Source organism: Amphibalanus amphitrite, unplaced genomic scaffold (genome assembly GCF_019059575.1).
Source record: "Amphibalanus amphitrite isolate SeventyFive unplaced genomic scaffold, NRLGWU_Aamphi_draft 001423F_arrow, whole genome shotgun sequence".
Taxonomy (NCBI): domain Eukaryota; kingdom Metazoa; phylum Arthropoda; class Thecostraca; order Balanomorpha; family Balanidae; genus Amphibalanus; species Amphibalanus amphitrite.
This window is the reverse complement of record NW_024882916.1, coordinates 52,594-75,580: the sequence shown is the minus strand read 5'-3', so window position 1 is coordinate 75,580 and position 22,987 is coordinate 52,594. Positions and strand designations below refer to the sequence as shown.

General features: G+C 48.8%; 1 protein-coding gene across 4 annotated transcripts; it reads right to left on the bottom strand.

Annotated features, from left to right (window-relative positions):
- Positions 1–2,034: 2,034 nt before the first annotated feature.
- LOC122372952 (phosphomannomutase-like) lies at positions 2,035–22,289 on the bottom strand. 4 transcript variants are annotated; one of them, XM_043350639.1, is made up of 7 exons: positions 22,162–22,289; positions 18,137–18,216; positions 8,400–8,577; positions 6,464–6,604; positions 5,736–5,885; positions 5,046–5,129; positions 2,035–2,629 (listed from the first exon to the last, which is right to left on the bottom strand). In XM_043350639.1, the coding sequence occupies exons 2-7, from the start codon at positions 18,200–18,202 to the stop codon at positions 2,490–2,492; spliced, it is 759 nt and encodes a 252-aa protein (XP_043206574.1). In that variant the 5' UTR covers positions 18,203–18,216; positions 22,162–22,289; the 3' UTR covers positions 2,035–2,489. The 4 variants fall into 4 exon arrangements, with proteins under 4 accessions (XP_043206574.1, XP_043206576.1, XP_043206573.1 ...); XM_043350641.1 differs by having other exon boundaries at positions 22,004–22,268; XM_043350638.1 differs by having other exon boundaries at positions 22,158–22,252.
- Between the last annotated feature and the right edge of the window lie 698 nt (positions 22,290–22,987).

Here is a 22,987-nt window from a genome sequence, read left to right as displayed (position 1 = left end):
TTTGAAATCTGATTGTATTTTTGGATTTGGGAGGTCCATTTGCTCCCTGTAGAAGCTAATATTGCTGCATATTCCCATTGAGGTGACAAGAATTAGCAAAATAGTGGTTCGGGCGCTTTTCAAAAATAGTACCGGACGCTGTTCCTCTTGTGACGTCATAGCTCCGTGACCTGACCTGACCCGGTCAAATTTCTTATACCATATGATAGCCAATACTTGCCCCAACATGCATGGGAAGTTTCATCACGATCCATCAACCGATGTCCGTACCACCGGCAGGAAACCTCGGGCGTTGGCACTCAGTTTGTGAAAATCCGGCCGGAGGCTGTACCTCTTATGACGTCATAACTCCGTGACCTGACATGACCCGATCAATTTTTTTTCGGCAAAAGATGCGCAAAGGTTGCCCCATAAGGTACCCAAAATTTGGCGGCGCTGCGCGCCGCCGTTTTTGCACTATTTCCGAAAAACCTCAGGGGGGGGGTTGATACAACCCCCCCCCTAGGCGTTCTAGGGTTAAGGAAAAACCCGAGATATACAAGTTGCGAGACTCATAATGGATACTAGATCCTGCAAGTTTCATTTACCTGTGAAAGCTCCTCTGGCAGTGAGGGCGTTGCGAAAATGCGACAGCTGAAGACCGTGCCGAGGTTCACTTATGACGTCATAGGTCAGTGACCTGACCTGACCCGAAAATGCCAAAAGGTGTCAAAAGATCCGGCTTGAATCAAAGGTCAGGTATAACGACAAAACTCTATGACGTCACTGTGACGTCATCTTTAGTGCTACAACCACCAAACTTCCCTCATACACTGCCTAGGCATTAATTTGAAGGTATGCCAAGTTTCAAGTCCGTAGCTCATTAGGTTTCTGAGATATTCTACAAAACGTAAGCGGGGCATCTTTATGCTCCCCCCCCCCCCCCAGCGGCTTGTCATAATCACACTGCCGGATCCAGAAAGGAGGCACCGAGCACGTGCGGTGATCTCTCCTAGCATCTCTTCCAACAGATCTCGGACTACACTCGATGCATATGGGCGTTGATCAATGCACGTGCCACGTGCGAAACGAAGAGGTGTCAAGTTTGTTCCCACAGTTACCTACAATAATTTGGCAATTACCGGGGCGATCGCGCTGGAACTTATCAATGGCATGTGGCTACTCGGAGTCGGATTCCACCGGTTATGCATTTCCATGTTCCGCAGTTGGGCCGCTACTGCACGTGCGCACGTGCAGGGGTCACTTCCAGGATCTCGATAATGATTGAACTGAGTACGCTCAAATTTGGCTGGTAGGTACACCTTTGGGAACCGGCAAGTAGGGTATCGGGAAAAAGTCAGCTTGGACCCGGTTTACACGTGTATGACGTTTCCACATTTCGAGAACGACTAGGCAGAATCCGTTCAAATATGGCACACCGCTAGAGACCTGTAAGTAGGGTGCCGTGCATGGTGCACATGTAAATTGGATTTAACCCCTCGCGGCTCGCAAAAGCGCACGTGCAGCCTGCAGGACTCACACTCGCGCTCGCTCATTTATTGGCCTAAAGGCGTGTTGCTGGCAGTAGACGAAAAATGAAAAGAAAATGCACCCACTTTTGTACTTCTCAGTCATTTTAGTCCGGCCGCCATTCTGCTAAAACGTACCATTCCACTCATTTCATCTGCCCCCGTCTTTCGACCTCGTGATGGCACATTAGTCATTATCCTTCATAATTTCAATCACTTTATAAAGAAAACAATAATTGTTATTATTTGAATGAGGCATTTCATAATATTATCAATAAATATTTCATCATGCATGACATCACCTTATTGTCATTTTAATGCCACAATTGAAGCTCCTCCATCCAAAACGGTTGCGTTTTCTCATCATTAAAACACCCATAGGATACAACTGTCTACTCTTTATTGTCCAGCGTTCCAGGTTCAGTAGAACAACGTTGATATTCAGAAATTCCATCTACGCAAAACACAAGAACCAGACACCAAAATGTCTTTCAAAGAATACCCAGAAAAAAAAACAACAACCATAGCCATTTATTTGTGATATAATTCCAAAACAAAAAGCATATAAAATATACACCACAATGCACGTGATGCTTTCAAAATAGATGAAAAGATCAACAATTTCTATATAAAACTCACAATGAGCTACAACTAAATTCATAACAAGGTCCATATGAAACAAATAACCACATGACAGTGGCATAGTCTAGGGAATGCTGAGGGCAACAAGAACAAGTGACCGTTCTACTCATACCAACACTCAGAATAGGGTCATATGAGCAGTTCGGGCGCTCTCCGCCAGATGCCACTAGTGTTCCCACCCGGTTTACGTCCCAACACAGTCATCGCAAAGGCATGGCCACGGCGAGGTAGCACACCTCGCCACATAGCCCACTTTGAGCGAGAATAACGGGTCTAACTGGACGGGCGCAGTGGACGGGACGCCTTCAGCAGTTCCGCCACCGGCCGCCAGGGGCGCCGTCAGCGCAGTTTCAGTAGTTCCTCCACCTGCCGCCTGGCGTCGCTGGGATCGGTCACAGAATGGCCCACTGTTCTGGGATCCTCGTAGATGGCGTGATCGTTCCCTCCTGGGCTCGTCTTGTCGCCGAAAAAGTGGATCGCTGAAAGATTAGGAGGGGCGTTATCGCACGTTCAACGTATTTACCCTGTGATGGCATTGCTTGCTAAAAGCCTTTCTATCAAAGATTGTACACATAGGTACTAACACTTTGATAGAACAGTCGAGGCGGTCTAATCTACGACAAAGGTGACGTTGTTTTCCGCTACGACTCCAGCCCACTTATCTGAGCTCACGCTATAAAGATCAAAGTACAACAACGGATGCCGGTAGACGATAGGAAAGCTGCTCGATAAACAAGCATCACCCGAGCAACACTATTTCTTAAAACTCAATCTGTAGATACTACTGGTCAAGTGTCAAGTCATGCTTTCCTGCGTTGCGTGTTCTGGGAAGTCACGCAACTGGCAATTACGCTAATTAAAACATGGTCAAAGGGGAGCCGGCACCACTGATACATGTTAAGCATCGAAATTAGATTACGAGTCGTGGTTTCGGGATATCTTTCACTTTCCTGCATTAGTTATTTTGGTGTGAATAGAATGAAAAAAAAATAACGCTCCCACACAGCCATGAATTAGTCTACAATGGAAATACCAGTAAAACGCCTTTTGGGCGAAGAACGAGCGAGCGAGATAGTGAGCCATGCACGTGCGGAAGGGCGAGAGGGTACTTCGAACGGGCTTGTGCAAAGCACCCTTCTAACCGGTCGCTAGCGGTGTGCCAAATTTGAACGCAATCGGCCCAGCCGTTCCTGAGATCTGGAAGCGGCATTATGCACGTGCGCACGTGCAAACGGGGTCCAAAATGACTTTTGCACGGCACCCTACTAACCGGTCCCTAACCGTGTACCAAATTTGAGCGCAATCGGCCCAGCCGTTCTCGAGATCTGGAAACGCCCCTGCACGTGCGCACGTGCAGTAGCACCCTAACCGCAACACATGGGAATGCATTGCCTGGTGGGTGACTACCTGTATGCCAAGTTTCAGCGAAATCGCCCCAGTAATTACCGAGTTACTGAAATGGGAACAAATTTGGCACCTCTTCTTTTTGTATTTTGCACGTGCAGTGGGGGTCACTCACATAGATCAAGAGTATTCGACCTTTGGTAGAAGGGATGGAGCTACCCTATAAAAATTACCGCAAGACAATCGCTCAAGCCGCTGCTGAGATATGGGCCTCTCAAAATCATCACTTTTGCAAAACTGCTTGAACACCCTTGACTTCTCACGTGGCACGTGCCACGACGGTCACTGAGATGTATCAAAAGTAGTCAATTACGGGGTAGAAGGGATGGGGCTACCCAGCAAAAAAGACCGCAGGCCAATCGGTCCAGCGGTTGCTGAGATATAAGCCTCTCAAAAGCGTTACAGGCCGGGCCGGGCCGGGCCGCTCATACTGAGATTTTTCCGTTATATTGAAAAGACTTCGCTTCGTTCGCTGCGCTCGCTCCCTCGCTCGTAACAAAGCAATGACAGTAAAGCAGCTAAATTCACGTTGCAATACAGGACTATGCCGGACAGAGGCGCAGCCAGGATTAAATTTCGGAGGGCCCTTGAAGTGGTGAGGGCGCCAATATCGGCTCAGGAGGGCGCCAATTTCGGCTCAAGAGGACGCTATAAAATACAGAAAGATATAAAATTGCACAGCTGGGCGCCAGTGTCGCATCATGGTGTACCGCAATGGAGCTAGCTTACCGTCGAAGGCGCCTAAAGTGCTGGAAAGGCGGAAATGATTTTGGATGGCGCCTTCCCAGAGGGCACTTGCTAGATTTGGGAGGGGCTAAACTCAGTGTGGCCCCCTTGGCTGCGCCCCTGACTATGCATCATTCATTCATTAACATAGAGACACTGGGATCAGGGTTGGCACACTTCCTCATTACACTCCACGGTCCAGTAGATTAAACAGGACTGGAGGAAAACTGACTACACATTTCCTGTTTTGCTATCAATGGCGCGTCTAATCCAGACGTATGAATCACGTCCGGTCAAAACTGGCCCGGGCATGGCAACAGAAGTGTTAATACGGGACCCGGATGTGTTCAAGAGATATCAATAAAAGTTTCCCCGGAAAGGTATTGCTCATCTATCCCATATATGCTGAGTACTTGGTGTGGGTTTATGACGTCATGCATTAACTGCCCAGACTCTTATCAACCGCCTATTGGCACAGTCATAAGCCCACTTCAAGGGAATAGATACCACTTCAAGGGGATAGATTAAGTGCAAAGACTCAGATGAGGATACAACCACACGACCCAAGCATGCATTTCAATTCAGAACGTCATTAAACTAATAAAAATGGTAATTAAGATAAAAATAAGAAATGGGTGAATAAGATAATAAGAAATGGGCGAAGCTAAGAATAAAAAACAGCGACCAGACTCACCACCAATGCGTCAGAGTTACATAAGAAGAGTTGTCATCCGTCGTCTGCCCACACTTTCCGTCAGTACTCACCTTCGAAACCCTCTTTTTCGACGAACTGTAGTGAGTACGTCTTATCCCACCCCCGCGGAAAGACATCGACACTTATCTGGCCACCTGTAACAGAGTTCCGGGATCAGTCAGTCAGAGCAAATCAGTCTGTCAGATAGTGTCAGACAGAGGCAAACACCGATTGGGGCAAACAGACAGCGATTGATGAGATCAACGGTTATCGGAGTAGATGACGCGGGAATCCATGGAAGAATGACGTTTTTGACTGCGTCACATCCGGATCTTATCCCTACGGGGCTTAGAAATTCCTGACGCAACTTCAGTGAGTTGCAAAGAAATGGATCATGATCGATTCAGACAACGTTTGTATTGTAGTTTATAACTCCAACCATCACATAAATATTTTTCTAACGTCCCTTCTCTCCCGATAATTTTCTCCTTTCCCTACCCCTATAACTTTCTTTTCTCGAGCCCTACCTCTCATTCTCTCTCACCCTTCTCTTTCTCCTACTCTTTCTCCTCAACTCTTTTTCTCTTACTCTCTTACTCACTCTCTCTCTTTCTTCCCCTTCTCTTTCCCTCCCTGCTTTCATCGTCCCATTTCCCATGACTCTCCACGTCTTTATTTACCCTTAAAACTTCTGTCATTTCCCTCTTTCTTTCACCAAAACTCAGTCATTCCCTCCATCCTTCTCCCTTCCCCCGCCTTACCGATGCAGACACTAAGGTTGGCGTCTCTGAACTCGGAGTTTAGCGCGGCCACTAAAGCAGACCTCACACCGTGCTCCGTGTCGTACACTACAAACGCGTCCCGTTCGGCCTGGCTGCAGCTGCGGCCGATTGGCGAAATGTTGATCATACCTGGGGATGATAATAGGGGGAGGGTGTGTATGGAAACACGCAGAATTAGCGATATTGGTTAGATATTTATTATACCCGGGGACTTAAGGCTGAAACACTCTTTCTGCAGTAGTTGCACTCACATCAATCGTTCGCACCCCCTACAAACAATTGAATATAACAGATAAATTTCATGTATTTGAATAGGCTCTCGCATGCTATTTCCTTACTGCGAAAAAGTCTGTTTCAGCGTTAAGAGGGAAGTAACCTATTACGTACCTGGGAACATGGAAAGATAAGGATTATACCTGGAAACGCAGAGGAGATTGGGTTATATCTGGGAACATCGGACAGAGATTGGGTTGCAGCTAGGAAGACACAGAGCAGTGTTTTACAAACGCCAGGGGACAGGGAAAAGCTGGCTGTACACTGTACAGAGCCTAGCTCTACAGTTACCAACCCTAACATTGATTCAGGAGAAAGAAGAGATATCAAGTTGAACTTTGACATGGACAATTTGAACCTTTTACTCTGACTGTAACACCCTGCCTGATCGATACAATGCAACCAGCTCAACACCACCTTCAGTATGAGCTCACCGTTCCTGAACTCAATGAAGTTGCCTCTCTTCAGTGGCAGCTGCACCTTGCTGAGGTAGCCCAGTGTGAAGTTGATGAAGCGCTGGAGGAACTCATCACCCAGCTTCCCGACTAGGTCAGCCTTATGTATCAGCTCGCCGCCTGTGGAGCGGAGAGAAAGACACAGTGAGGTCAGGACAGAGCTACATAAACTGGTTATACGACAGGAGTGCCCTGACCTGCAGTACTCCTGTCTAGAGCAAGGCACAGGTCAAAACAATGCAAAGCATGGGACAGCAAATTCGGGAAGAGCCGGAGGTCAGGGCACTTATGATGTGCATCACAGACTTGCGTTTGTTATGGAATTGTCAATTGTGTGCCATGATTGTCATGGAACTGAGCAGGGATCATAAAAAATGACAAGTCAATGGGGTTACATCTGCATACTTCATCTAAACTAACGAAAAATAATTCATAGTCATAACTGTCGATACCCTTACGGCCCATGCCACACTATATGTATATGGCCTTGCATGCCACCCTTTCACACGGCACACGGGTTCGTCGTCACAAAAACCTGCAGCTCTGGTCATCACGTGACTTATTCAGGACCGGTCCGACGGTTTAGAGCCCCGTTAGCAGCACGAATCGACACTATGTGCCGGGCAGACGGGCCTGTGTCGCTACTGACAACGCCAGGGCGAGGGGAAACTGGGCTAATGTTGGCTTGGCAGGCTCCATGAAAATGCAACGGGCTGCTTGGAGCCCGAGAATGTAAAAACATTCGCGTAACTATCGTGAATAGTGGCAAGTGTCTACGGCACTTCTTAGGGCAATGGCATATTAAACGCAATAAGAACAGCCCATTACAATGCATTAAACGTAGATAACTTTATACGACGTAAGTATTAACAATCGGCCCAGTCAAAACGCCCAGCTACAATTCGTCACTATTTTCGTCAGAAAAGCACTACAAAAAAACTCCCAACCACCCCAATAACCTGTTTCACCCTATCTCAGCACTTCCGCACGTGCCGATGACCCCACGCATCCCCCACCCCTCCCCTCCCCCATAACGGTAATAATCGGTAATAGCCGGTAATAACCGGTGCCTGCCCCTAGTGTTGGCCCCCCGCCCGGTCGATGGGGTCTCCTTTCCAAGGGGCGCTCGTCGTCCGAGTAAAGGTGGCCTCGGGACATTGACGAACTGATGGTAACGCGGTATACCTCAAATAACATTGGAATTCACACACGTCAACATACATTAAAAACTAATGTTACGCGTAGAACATGTAAAAATACTGCATAAAAATCGAAATCAGATGATTATTTAATTTTCAATCAATTATCCCAAATTTTCACCAGCAAATGAAACTCTATCCACCCGAGGCCACCTTTTGTCAACCGTCCACCCAAGCCGGCTTCACAGCAGCTCTACAATCGATATTGCAGGACTCAGGAGCCGGGTAAGTGCCGAGGTCGGTCTAACTGTTGCCAGGCACGCCATTCCTGAAATGGGCGCGGTCCGGTCCGGTAGGCCGGCGGGCCATGGCGGGTCATCAGGTGAGGGAGGGTGACCCGAAAATGGGGTCCGATTTGAATGAGATCAATAAACACGGTATGCTGATTAATGATGATGAAGCGAGGTCATATTAAGCTAATAATGCAAGTTGGTGGAGTAGGATCTAAAACCAGGAATGAAAGTAAGAAGGGGTAAGAATTGGAGGAGAAAGGCCATGCGTCAAGGAGCTTGACTGTGCAGGGCCTGAAGTTGCAACCCGTGACATAACTATATTCAAGTCACCAAAAGCCCATATGAGGGACTGCTACCGAAATCTCTGCCGGCTTACTGGCCCTTGAAGGTTAACACGCTGTAACTACTCTACAACTACTGTATAACTACTCTGTAACTACTCTAATAAACCTTTGAAGGTTTACAGGTCATTCTCTAACTCACCTTTGAATGCGACCAGGCCGTTCTCTGCGAACACGTACTCGCACATGGAGTGCACGGCCTTTTCGTCGCCCCCTGCCAGCTGTTGGCAGATTTTGGGCAGGTCCGAGCCGCCCACCACGCCGACACAGGCGTGCTCGCGCAGAGAGCTGAGGAACTCGGTCATGTCCGGCGTGATCTCCTGTGGGTGAGGGTTGAAGAAGTCAGCAGTAGGTCAGAACAGGTTGCAATCACCTTGGAGGTTATATGCAGGTTAGGTCAAGCGAGAGATCATGACACGAACAGTGTGATGTCAAACATGATGCGATGCTGGATATAAGTCGGAAAGGAGTAAGTCACATTAAATTTATTCTATACATCAGCGCATTGCCATGATAACATTTTGCATCATACTTATCGCAAAGAGTAGCCCATTCCCACAAATTCAGTGCCATTCTGTCGAAACACGTGACTTTGATCCAGCGCCTGCAACACCAGACGGTGCCTTCCAAATTAATCACGTGACTGGCGATGACCTCGGAGGAGAGGCTCACGCTACTTCAGCTCCCCCCCCCCCCCCCCACCGACCCCGACCTGGCACGCGCAGAAATCAATGTCCCTAGCCGTGGCGGACGCTGCGAGGTCGATTCAACGCTACCTCCTTCAGACCAGAGAAGTAAACAATAAATATGACAATAAGAGCGACTACCGAAACGGGAACCTGAGAAAAGGCTTCGATCTATTCTTAGAACTCGTCTTCGTCATTCGTGACTATTTTATTTTTCCCTTAGCCTTATATTGAGGGTTATACGATCAACTAACTGGTATTGTGACTATGATCCTTGTATCATGATTAGCATGCCTGTCACATGCTAGTTAGTTGTTAGCCGTTCAGCCTATTATTTATCCATCACGGGCCTCTCAGGTATTCATATCCAAACACAATGCCCGTGCGTCCCCTGCCTTCCGTCGGCTAACATTTGCACACCTGGCTAGACTGTCTGCACCCCTACCCTCCTCCTCCCACACCCCTCAGTGCCCCTCTACTCAGCTGACCAGCACGGGGCGTGGCTAGGATCAATAGCCACCCAATTGGTCCAGACTGGTCACTAGTCACCGGCCCGCTACCCGAGAAACTTGGATAGCTAGTCGTAGATTGATGGATTGAAAATAATTTACCGATCGTGTTTTGATTGATTCGGTCACGTGTTTTGTTGAGCAGATCACTAGCAAGGCGTGTTGTTTATCACTTTCAGAACTCTGCAATCAACAAGTTTAATTGCTAGAGGACGCAAAAACAGAAGCGCCCATTATCCAGCCGCACGTGAGGGGAGAAAAACTCAAACGTTCGAGTAATCATCACGGCGTCAAATCAGGCACGCGCAGCGGGTGTCATGGCAACCTCCGCCACGCGATCCACATTGCTACAGCTCACGCATCGTCGGCGCAGCCATGAACAAAGCCGAGTCCAGCGGCCGTCGACACCGCCACTACCGCCGACAGCATCGACACCGTCCGCCGACGACCGGAGGGAACAGGTATCGACGACCGGTGTGCCGTCGGTGGCGCCGTAGGGGTGCGTCGTCGACGGTCCGGCGAGCAGTGGTGTGCCTCCGGCGGCGCTGGACGGTCGGCGGGGCCAAAGAGTAGGGAAGACTCGCCTGGGCGGCCGTGGTGTGCGCGGGTCAGGCGCGGCGGAGAGCGCTGGTGGCTGGTCGAAGGGCTGGCCGGAGGTAGCTCTGGGAGACAGCCGCGAGACCAGGCGGTGTCTTCTCCCTCTACTCCGCCAAGCTGAGTAGAGGGAGACAGAAGAAGAGGGCTGTCACTGACACCGGCCGGTCAGCCGAGCCCGTTCACGCTGCGGCCGCCGGGCAGGAGGTCGTGACCTTAGTTAGGTCAGAAGAATCCTCCAATCAGAGCACCAAGAGTCAACCTTCGCAGAGGCAGCATTTGAAGTAATTGAAGGAAGTGCCTTCCGAGTCAAGGACGAAGAACAAGAAGCTCGTCTTAGAATTTTAAAGTGACAACAATTCAAAGAGAGCCTGACAAATACTACCACAGTAGAAACAGGAGGTCACAAGGCGCATTTGACACGTGCCGCTGTAAGTTGGGACAGGAAGTTGTCACCGGAAGTTAAACGGAAGTAAACCGGAAGTCTCACGATGAGTAGCTCGGGAGGGGTGCAGCGGCCAAACTTTGCCGATCACCGCTACCAGGAGGCGGTGGGCAACTTGAAGCAGCTGCTGGCAGACGGCGGCAGCTACAGCGGTCGCGGATCCGACGCCGGAAGTGTCCGCTCGCGGGCCCGAAGTGTCTCGCGCGCTCTGGACCCAAGCATCATGAGACCGGAACTGAGTCACCACCGAGCTGAGGTTGGCTCCTACAGACGCCACTATTCCGCTTCAAGAGCTTACACATCCAGCTACAGAGGAGATACAACCAGCTACCGGTCAGGTTTAACCAGCTACAAACCGGATCTAACCAGCTTCCGGCCGGAAGTGACCAGCTACCGACCGGATGTAACCAACATCCGGCCGCAGAGCGCCATGGAGGTGAGCTCAGAGCGGCGGTTCGACCCGCTCCCGATGGGCCCCGGCTCGGTACGGGCCCTCTCGCCTGTGTCGGTGAGGTCTCTCCGACTAACAGCTGACGATCCTCTCCAGCTGACTGATGACGTCATTGGTCCAGACGCGGTGGACAGCACCGGTGGCGGTCATACCAAATTGGCCGATAACGGGAACGTGGGCTCCAGAGAAATACAGGTGAGACTACTGCATGGGACTTGCCTAACAGCTTGATTGACCAGGAGTTCTCCGGCGTTTTCTAAGGAAAATGCTCTGAGAACGATGCGTAGGGTATATTCAAAATGTGAATCTTTGTAGAAAATACTTTAATACTTTTTAAAATAAGACAGCGTAACAGACCGATCCTCGAAGGACGAAGCCATGTTCCACAACGCCGCCCTTCACCCCGTCACCAGCCCTCCCTTTCTTTCATCAGGTGCTGGAGCTGCGTCAGCTCTCGCTGCGCCAGGAAGCGCTCTGTCAGCAGCTCGAGGAGGAGAACGCTGAGCTGCGGGACGCCGCTGACGAGATGCGAGGATACGTGCAGCAGCTGGTCGCCGAGAACGCGACGCTCGCTGAGGACCTCAGGTCAGTGCACGGGATTCCGAGTCAGGGGGTTAAGCCTCAGATCAGGTGACGTGAGACCGAACAGAATCAGGACTACAGGTCATAAGATGCAGATGAGCGAATAACAGCTAGGCTCAGACCAGAGACAAAAGCTGAAGGGGTGGGATACTATAGATTAAGTAGACCAAGGAGAGCATCAATGGGCGAAATGCTACGTGAGGGTTGACCAATGACAAATACCTCAGCTCAGGAAAAGGAGCGTAGGTCAAAACGGCAGACCACCGCGCTCTCAGCGACACCTGTTCCAACTAGCGTCAACCAACACCATATTCAACCATTTCATCACTGTCTCGCCTCTTGAAACCATTCTAGTGTGATCGCCCCACACTTATCCCTCCCCACCATTTCCCAGGACTCGTGCAGCTGAGACGGTCAACGCAGAGTCTCTAGCGACAGCCGAGACTCGCCTGAAGGACGTCCAGGAGGAGCTGGAGAGGTTCAAACGGCAGGCAGCCACACAGGAGAAGAACCTGAAGTCTGCACATGCCGAACAGCTGAGGAACGCAGGCTTAGAGAAGGATCGGCTGGCCGGGAGCGTCGAACAACTCAAGGTAATCGAGCGAAGCGAGTGGGTAGAATATGATAGAATATTATGACAGAGATCAAAACAATACCATGATAAAATAAAATGGCAGCAGGTTGAACAGACCGAAGCAGCCATAGCATGTTACCGATCGCAAAACTCAAAACATATAAGCAATGCTTGCAAATTAATCAGATACAAGCAAAGCAACGGCCGCGACAGGGTGTTAAAAATAAGCTTGAAAATAAGGTTGAATATAGTCTCAAATGGTGCAGTCATAATGCTTCAGCATCCTTCAGAAACAACAGCAGATGTAAGGAAGCAGAGCATGCCGCAAAGCGATGTTAACAACATGATGTAAGTGAAACCCCGCGATGCCAATGTTCCATTGCAGACGGAGCTAGAGGAGCTGAGACGGCAGGCAGAAAAGGCCGAGCAGAAGGCGGTCGCCGCCCAGCAGAAGGAGGAGCAGGCGCGCTCGGCTCAGTCTGAGGCGGACTCCACAGTTGCCAGACTTCGGAGGTACGGGACAGGGTTACTGAGACTGTCTTACATCTAGAATGTATTACGAGTTCTATGCGATCAAGTGGTTATGAAAGCATCTGCGTCAGAGAATAACGAATAATTCCATACTTGTAACTAACTATCTTATTGGGTATCATCCTGTCGTCCATGATTATAGGGAAATATGACCGGGCTGAGAAAGGTGTGTTGTCCGGCATCTCTCGTCCAAGCAATGTCAACCGTTTTGGGGGTTCTCTGCAAGTCGAGACAAGCAGCTTCTTTCAATACTGCTCTACCTGTACAAAGATCACACTAGACAGCAGGGCTGCGGAGTCGATGGATTTTCGGCGACTCGACTCCGACTCCGACTCCGGCTTTAAAAAACCAGCTCCGACTCCGACTCCGACTCCGGGCAGAATTGTCGACTCCGACCGACTCCAACTCCCGACTCCGACTCCGCAGACCTAGCAGGGCTGCGGAGTCGACAGATTTTCGGTGACTCCGACTCCGACTCCGGCTCGGGTTTCTAAAATCGACTCCGACTCCGACTCCGGTCACAACTGTCGACTCCGACCGACTCCGACTCCGACTCCGACTCCGACTCCGACTCCGCAGCCCTGCTAGACAGAGTCTTTACCCCATATACGTTATCCAGCGCAACATATCTAAGTTAGATATGTTGCGTTGGATAACGTATATTGGGTAAAGGCTCTAACGAATCTAACGAATGGTGTTTATCTTTTCAAACAACCTGCGGTTAAAGCGTCTCCCTTATATCCACAGGGAGCTGGAGGAGAAGGACCGCCAGGCCGACCGGACCCAGATGGAACACGAGCGCCGTCTGGTGGCAGCCAGTGAGCATGCTGAGAAGGCCGTCAGGGACACCTTCGACAAGCTGCAGCAGCAGCTGAACCGTCAGCAGCAGCGTATCGCGGAGGTAATTGAGGGGATGGGGGGTGACTGGGGTTCTGGGGTGCTCGAACTGCATCGCTCCCTAGCGCTTGCCTATGGTTGCATAATTGCATTATTGGCCTTTTGGTACCTTGTTGAAAGCAAATACGAATGCAGTATACTGGAGCATTGGCAAGCTGCAATATGTCCTTGCGGGTTGCATATTGCTTAGATCTTAACTTTTGAGGAAGCCCCCAGCCCAGACAAAATCAAACGATACTTTCTCAAAGATGAGCATAGAAAGATTAGTACCGTGGTCGGCGGTCGCATTGAATTCGCCGGTGCTGTTGCGGTGTATTGCGCCGGTGTATTAGCGTTCAGTCCGTAATCGTATCACTAGCCACTATCCAAGCTGGAAAGTTGAATCCATGACTTGTTCGTCCTCCATCATGACTTTTCCGTCCCCCCCCCTCTCATTTCTCATTCGTCCTCAGTTGGAGGATGAACGCGAGCGCCACCAACGGAAAGAACAAGAACTACAACTGGCCGTGGACCAGCAACGGAAGGCTGCAATCCAGGCCAAAACGGACACCGACAGCGCCGCCACACGACACCAGCGCGAACTAGAGGCTCTTCAGAAACGGATCCAGGTGGTGAGTTCTGCGGTGGCTGACATCGCTGAATCAAAGACTGACACACATTTCCGTCGTTAACAGTGAGAAAGGCACAATAGAACGCATCGAGAACTCAAGGCATCATTCAACACAATCGCCTGGTCCGAAAATTCAAACGAAATATATTACGCCTTGTAGAAAGAATACAAGTTAGTCGTAGACTTGTCATCGATTGTAAAATGTTGGCTGTCCGCCGTTCTCATTGGTGCAGCTAGTGGCCTTGACCTGGCTCTCGAACGCTGATTGGTTGACAGCCCGCGGTGCAGACCAATCCAAGCCACGAGCGCCTCCGTCGAGAGATGGCGATACTGCGTCAACAGCTGACTGCCACCGAGAATCAGCTGACTATCGCCAACCGGGAGAGAGGGCGCCTTCAGCAGCAGGTAAGGGAGAAGAGATGTGGATTTCTTTAGAATGGTAATATGCTGGCATGGTACTCAGCTTCTACCTTATTAGACGCATGCTGTGCTTGATACTGTTCACAATCCCGTTATGTATTTCCAGCATATATTAGTGAAAACCCGTAATCATAGGCGTAGGAACAGGGGGGGCCGGGGGGGCCATGGCCCCCCCACTTTTTAGCCATTTTTTAAAATAAAATCTTTATTTTTTATTTAAATACAAAACTAAGAGCAGGAAATGATTCAGCAAGGTGAGATGAGCACAAAACTGCAAAGAATTTCTTCATAGGGGTATTGGGGCTCCCACAAAGTGACATTGAAGTTTCGCTGGCCCCCCCACTTTTCGTGAGGTTCCTACGCCCATGCCCGTAATGGTTATATTATTTCAACTATATCCAGCCATAACCCCTGTTCTCGAGAATAGGTACCATACGTCACTATTCTGGTGACATTTTGTGTCCGTCCCTGACAGACGTGGCGTCTGGAGCGCCGGCCGGACGCTGGACTGGACCGGGACTCCCTCGGTGGAGTGCTGGGAGACGACGGCATGACCCTGCTACCCCGACAGCTGGAGAGGGTGCTCAGCGGCACTGACAGAGGCAGCGGCTCGCACCGCTACCAGCTGCCGACGTCTTATAGACAGGTGAGGTGGCCAATACCGGCAGCCGGTGTTCTATAGAGGCTGGGTGTATTCTGCGTATAACGGCGAAGGATTCTGGGCAAGCAGCTGGTATCTTTCAGAGAGAAAACTAAAAATAGAGTTAGTGGTTTCTGCTCCCATATTCGCAAGACGCTCATAGCCCATAGGGCATACGAAGTGTTTGTTGTAGCTTAGTAAGCAGCCGGATATGTACTAATAAAAATCAGCGCTGATAATCACTGTAACATAGACAAATATGGCAGTTGGCATGGAGCTTCAAAACCCACTAAACACGATAAGTGCACAGCAATGGAGCCATAAAGAGGATACGCAGCAAAGGTAGGCGATAGCATGCTCTTGTACGTTCTTTAAATTCTACATTCTTTCCCAATACTATCCTCAACCCTCTTCTGTCCCCAGATGAAAGACTCGGACCTGACTCTGCCCGCCTCTCCGCCGACTCCTGCCGAAGACAGCTCCGGCTCCGGCAGTCTCTCTCGTCCCCAATCAGGCGGCAGTCCCGCAATCAGTCGCAAGTTCTCTCAGCCCGCCATGGGTCACAACCGCGGCAGTCCGACCGTCACCCGGAAACTGTCTCAGGGAAGCACCCAGTCGCGCGGAAGTCCGTCGTTCCTTCGCAGAGGAGCTGCGGAGACGGGTTCCACAGAGACGGTGACGGAGATTATAGAGATTATCAGCCCGAGGGGAGAGTGCATTCAGAGAACGGAGAGGGAGACGGAACGACCTGCGTCGGTCGCAGCGGTGGGAGGACAGTCGCAGCAGTCGATAGAAGAACAGCAGCAGCAGGAGCCGCTGCTACAGCAGAGTGGACACAAGACTGAACAGCTCGATCAGGATGAGGAGAAAATCCAACCATCGCAGACTGATGTTGAGAAACTCGAACAAGATCGACGAGACGTGGATGAAGTCGAGGAGCCCAAGCAGCAGCTCCAGAAAGCTCAGCCACCAGAGCACCAAGACCAGCAGCCGCAGCCGGGCAAAGAAAATGTCCAGCAAGCGCAGAAGAAACAGGATGCGGAAAAGGTTCCGCAGCCTCAGGATAAAAGTGAGAAGCAGCAGAAGAACCTGGAACAACTTGAGGAACACCGCAAAGAGCGTCAGGGGTCGAAGGCCCAACCACAAAAACCTACAGAGAACAAGAAGGAAAAGTCTTCAGAGATAAAATCACCAGAGCAGAGTGAGAAGCCCTCGTCCAAACAAGAGACCAAGCCGTCAGGCCACTCAGGACAGCCACAGTCTGAGATGCCGACTGAAGGCAAAGTTGAATCCAGTATCACTGAGAAGACGGTGAAGTCAGAAGTGCGGGAGCAAGCAAAAGTGGAGACCAGCACTGGGAAGGATGCAGTGAAACCGAATTCGAAGCCACCACTCACGGCGGGAACGCCTGCCCAAAAGTGAAGCGAGAGCTAGAGAACACGACGGTAGCAGTGACGTACACTGTATACCGTACATTCGCGATGATTGCGTCCGGTTTGTATGTGTGTGTGTTGCCATTTGCAATGATATCAAGATGCGCCATCCTTACTAGGGGGATCCTAACCAGAAACGTGGGTAGGTTATGCGAATGATTTATGCGCCTTTAGGAAGAAGGTGCGTCTCCTGTGAAGCATTCCTGTTTGAGCACAAGTCAAATGCGATTCAACTGTAAGTAAGCCACCGTAAGAGCTGGCATTTCTATTTGAGAGAAAAGAGAAATATCGTATCTCAGATGTTGCATCTCAGTTGTATCTCAGTATTTGTGTGAGCATATGCGGAGCCCACAACGTTATGTATGTGATTAGGTATTTAGGATTTAGATGCACATGTCGAAGCTTATCCTCGGCTCCGCACACAACTAGGGTAGACAATAGTTGCCTGTGTGATTTATCGTTTAATGTCCATCTGCCATTACCGTCAGTATCTGCAGAGATATGTGAATGAGTGTTGGCAGCCAGAAGTCAGCGTATTATTTAACTTAATAAAACTAGCGAAATATGGCCAATTTCTTTTTATCTGGGCATGGCTGCGGAGGTAGATTAATTTTTGGCGACTCCTACGACTCTGGGGCCCAAAAACCGACACCAACTACGAATCCAGGTCCGACTCAGGACATCATAATGCCCATGTCACGATGGTCAAGTTCACGTAGGAGGTGAGTTACAATTGGCCTGAAACAATCCCCTATGTGTCCCAAAAACTAAGAAGAAAAGTGTCTCACATACGAACAAACAAACAGTTTCAAGGGTAATTAAACAACAGGCATTTGAATGAGTGGGATGCAGGTATCTGTGTGTCAGTAGACAATGGTTTTAACCCGCGCCCTGCTGGGAGGGGGTGAACACTCAACCCCTGCGGTTTTTCGCAAATATCTCAAAAATGGCGGCGCGGAGCGCCACCGTTTTTTGCACACGCTATCATATATCAATTCTACTCATGTTGTGAAAGAGTTAGACCAAGCTCAATCAAGGTCAGGTCACCAGGTCACTTCAAGTGACCGCACCTCATAAAAATTTGCAATGTCAGTAATAGCTACATCGAATGACCAATCACTTTGAAACTTTAGCGATGGATAAGAGCAATAGTATGTACAAAATGTATAACTCAGAATTTGCATATCGGTGACCTATTTGAATATCGGCATATCAGGTCAATTTTGCGGCCTTCAATGACCAGTAGTAACCTGAATTTTGACCTGACCAAAAAAAAGTGCCCAAAAAGTGGCTATTTCGTCATAATTTCTAACCCGCTTTCGAGCGCCGCCTTCCCGTGTCGCTACGTGGCCCAGGAGTCGAGTTAGAAGGGCGTGTTAGAAGGGTCGAGTGTTCAAACACCCCCCCCCCCCCACACACACACACACACACACATCAGGGCGTGGGAATCCAGGGCCCCAGCGGGGCGCGGGTTAATGGATGTTCGGCATGCTCGTACAAAACTTACCTGTCGTGCTTTGGTTAAGGTTCCATCCACATCGAAAAGAAGAAGTAGTGGTTTTCTTGGGGCCATCTTTAGTGAGCTGTCTGTAATATGGAGAATTGGTGTCAGCTGGTTACGACAGAGCGAGCGAAAGTCTTCAATTTTTATGGAACGGAAAACATTTGTTTTTTAACGGAAAAAAAAATCAGGATGAGCGGCCCGGCCCGACCTTACTTAGCCCGGTCTGCAACGCTTTTGATAAGCTTTAAAGTTATGGCTCAAGAGCTAGTCAAGTTTTGGACGCAAGTCATTCTTAACACTCCAAACGCTGAAAAAGGGCAGGCGCATACTACATGGCTATTGCATAGTGACACAATTTACACAATTTTCAAAGGACCGCCTATTGGTATTCTCTCGAATGTTACGATCTAGAGTATTCCACATTCGTACGGCGCGCACGGGCACATTATTCTGGTCGACTCAAATCTACAGCGACATGCCTCTTGCTGACCAGAGGAAGTGGCACGCATTTGTCGCTCTGATACACCAGCCCGGTAAAACACGAGAGATTTGAGGCGCTCAGGTCCGTTGTCACAGTGCACGGCGGAATGCACAAGCGCCGAGTCACGGTTATCAATAAGTGCGCAAAAAGACATCAACCCCAGCTCCTTCCGTGCTGCCGTGATGTATTGCAACTATTACAAAACTGACACCTCTTCGTTTTGCACGTGGCACGTGCATAAGGGGTCACCCACATGCATCGGGAATAGTCCAATACTTGGTAGAAGGAATGAAGCTACCCTACAAAAATTACCGCGTGTAAATCGGTCAAGTGGTTGCTGAGATAAAAGTCTCGCAAAAGTGTCCGCACGGCCGGCCGGCCGGCCACTCATACTCAGAAATTTCCGTCAATTTGCCCTCGCCGGCCGAGGGGGGGGGGGGGGCGGGAGCGGGTGCCCCCCCCCCAAAAAAAGGTTTTTCGCGATAGCTCCGAACACGCTGGCGATAGAGAGCTGAAACTTGGCATACCTGACTTTTGATTCAAGCCGGATCTTTTGACACCAACCGCATTTTCGGGTCAGGTCAGGTCACTGACCTATGACGTCATAGGTGAACCTCTGCACGGTCTTCAGATGTCGCAACTTCGCAACGCACTCTCTGCCAGAGTAGCTTTCACAGGGAAATGAAACTTGCAGGATCTAATATCCATTACTAATCTCATAACTTGTATATCTCGGATTTTTCCTAAAGGCCGTATGAGGTCAGGTCATTTTCGTGACATCACCATTATAAGTCAATGGGGAAAAATTAAAACTGCTATTCTGGCGCCGGGAACGATCTCCAACTATCTCAAGCACACAGAATCGTGATTTGATGCACTCCTTGCAAGGTTAGATGCGTCACTTTTGCAATGTTGACCTTGCGTGACGTCATTTATGACGTCATCAAGGTCATATTAGTTTTTCGTCAATAACTCTTGATCAAATTGAGCTAGCGAGTCGGGAAAGCCACGAATGGACTCAGGAAGACCTGCCGAATCGAATGATATGCGACATAACCTCTTTCGACCAACTTCGTGACCTGGGGGTGCTGACCTGACCTTGACCTGAGGTAAACACCCCAAGTTGATCTGACCCGGACAAAAAGTATATCATTCGACGCGCCTGAGCGAGGCGAACACGATGCTGCCAAAATCGCGGCTCTGCGGCCGTTTTTTGCGAAGTTATTCACCAAAAACGGAACCGTACCTTGGGGCACTTGACCTGACCTCAGAGGTCACTGGTTGACCTAGGACCTTAAAATCGGGTACCAATCTCTGCGTCTCGTAACGGCGCACACGCTCGTTTTTTTCGCGACGCGCTAGCTCCACCAGGGGCGAAACGGCGAGTGGGGGTCGTACCCGTCCTCCCCCCCCCCCCCCCTCGGCCGGCGCGTATGTAGAAAACCAATAGGTCCGGCGAGGGTTAATCTAAGGAAAGACTACGCAGTACGCTCGCTCCGTAAGAACCTAATCTAACCTGACCTAGCCTTACCTCATGTAACCTAACTGCACCTGACAGACCTTATCTACTAGCCTACTAACCGTACTAACCTACAACCTTCCAACCTACATACCTACCAACCTACAACCTACCAACCTACCAACCTCAACCTACAACCTACCAACCTACTAACCTACCAACCTACCAACCTACAATCTGCTCAGGCCTTCTGTAGGCATACAAACACCCCACACTCAGTGCAGTCAGGTGAAACTTATGTTTTGCGTAAAAAGCATCATAAGTATCCAACTGTGATCTCACTTATTAAGCTTATAATGATGTGTTCTTTCCTTACATGTTCTTATTTTGCCTAGTTGTCCAGTTTTTAGAGGGTGCAAAAAAAAGAGGAAATAACTGAACATGGTTGACTTGCTGATATGAAGTTCAGAATCTAGGATGACACCAAGAGCTTTGACGCTGTGTACTAGTTTCAGAAAAAAACTCCATTGAAGGTAATGGTGAATTTTTTCTAGCAAAAGAACTAGGAGGAAAGGAAAGATCTAAAGACATGGCAAATCTAGTAATTTTTCGCAAACGGGCGCTAGCACCTGGGACGCCTGTTGGGTGCTATAACATTACTCTTTAGCTCAAATTACATTGAGGAATCAACAAGGGAAACAGCCACGCACCCCGCACCATTCACCAAAATGACCTAGGACAGCTGGGGCACAATGCACACTACCTTTAACAGATGATAGCAAATAAAAAATAACCAAACACATTGGTATCATGATTGTGCAACAAAGAAAAGCCAAAATACACAACAGCAGCCAAGTGATGTGATTGATTATATTGATTATAGCACCAGCCAAATTTTATTCCTATTTCAATCACTGTAAGTGTAGCAGTACAGGAAGCATGAAACTCCTCAACTCTCAAGATTATCAAAAATGTACTTATCCTTACCCAACGTTAAAAGAGAACCATTCCCAAAAGCGGTGGCCATTCAGGAGAGGCAGGAGAGGTGCCCATGGGGTTCGTAGCAGCGTGTGCATTACTGATTTACCCAAAAATAACCAATGGAAATTAAAAAGTTATTGCCTAAAGATCCTTATAATTCACAAGCTATAGGAACTAATAAAAAAACATTTGAAAATGCCACATTAACCTGCGCCCCAGTATTAGGGCGTGTTAGGGCGCCCCCAGAATGTGGGTATTAGAAAAGGTCATGTTGCATATCAGTTGATGTGTCTCGGCAAGACAAACACAATGAGGCCAACCAACCCCAGCGTTCTATCTCTTTCCAATCAAGAGTTATTGGCAAAAAACTGTTTGTAGCCTCAAATGACCTTGGATGACCTTTCTAGAGGCTATCAGCAAAAACTACACCTTGGTCGTCACGGGTGGTCCAAATTATTGTGATTCTGAAATATTTGGGCTGTTCCTATGCGTACACACGGATCTAGAGGCATTTTCGTTTTTCTCCATTGACTTGTAATGGAAAGGTCAAGCCACTGACCTGACCTTAGGTCACGGATATAAATAATCTGAGATATAGAAATTGTATGCGCCCATAACATCATGCAATCCACCAAGTTTCAAACCTCTCTGACAAACACTGCAGGCTGGACATTATTGCAAACTTTTTTGGTAAAATTACAGAAAGAGTATGATTCACTTTTCATGTGGTGTGACTTTTATAGTGACATTCCTAATCGTACTCTTTCTGTAATAATACCCATATGCCCCCCCCCCCCCCCACTGGGATGAAGGTGAATGTTGCAATATCCAGATTTACACCTCTAAGTCACCTTCCCTGATCAGCCACCCCAAAATGCTCTATATCAATATATGTCAACACTCTCTGAACTATAACAGGCCAATGTTTGTGTCAACCAGTAAATCTTACTCAAGCACAAGCGGAGAAAGCAGAAAAAGAAGCAGAAGACTAAGCAGAAATCCAATGTTATTGAAAATGGCAATCAATTATTCAATTAAATTTCAAGCATTCTCGAGCTCCACCTTGCCCCAAAATTACTTTACTCCTACTTCCTATTTCTTACCTACCGCAGAATACGATAAGTTCCTTAGATGATAGATCTGAGATTTTCTACTATCAATAAAAGCAAAAACACGACCGAGCTCTTCCATGCACAAGTAATGCAACGTGGAATAGGGAATAGAAAATATTTCCCGGCGGCCCCAGCGCCTTTGTTTTCGTTTCAAAACCATGAATAAAATAAGATCAAATTTAAAAGAAAACCACTGAACTCTTAATGTAAAAACTCATGCTACAGAATTTGTGACTCTTGTCGACATCTTAGAAGTGGTTGTTACGTTTGAGGCGCAGAATGACTAACCCCGCGTTCGATGTCTCTCGGGCGACGAAGATTCTACGTCGTCCGGCCAATCCCGTTCAAGGTCAGCGGGGGCTCGGCTTCGGTTATGGAACGTGATTGGCCGAACGACGTAGAATCTTCGTCGTCCGAGAGACATCGAACGCCTGCTAAAATGTCAATTCAGACGTCTGTCAATTCAGCAGCAACGAATATCAGCCTCACAGCAGCATATTTCGGGGCGTTTCAATTTGGCTCAAAATTGGTATATAGGGCCTCCTCGATGCGCTGATTCCGAAAATGTACCTCTTTGGGGTAGTATTTTGCACCGTTAACGAGTTAACAACCAATTAACATTTTAACCCGCGCCCTGGGGGGTGGGGTGTTTGAATACCCCTCCCCTACGGTTTTTCGCAAATATCACAAAAGCGCCGCCGTTTTTGGCACACCACCGTATCATACATCTTTAACTTTTCTACGTGTGTTGTGAAAATTTCAGACCCAGGTCACATAAGGTCAGGTCACCACATCAGGTCAAGTGACCTCGAACTACCTAC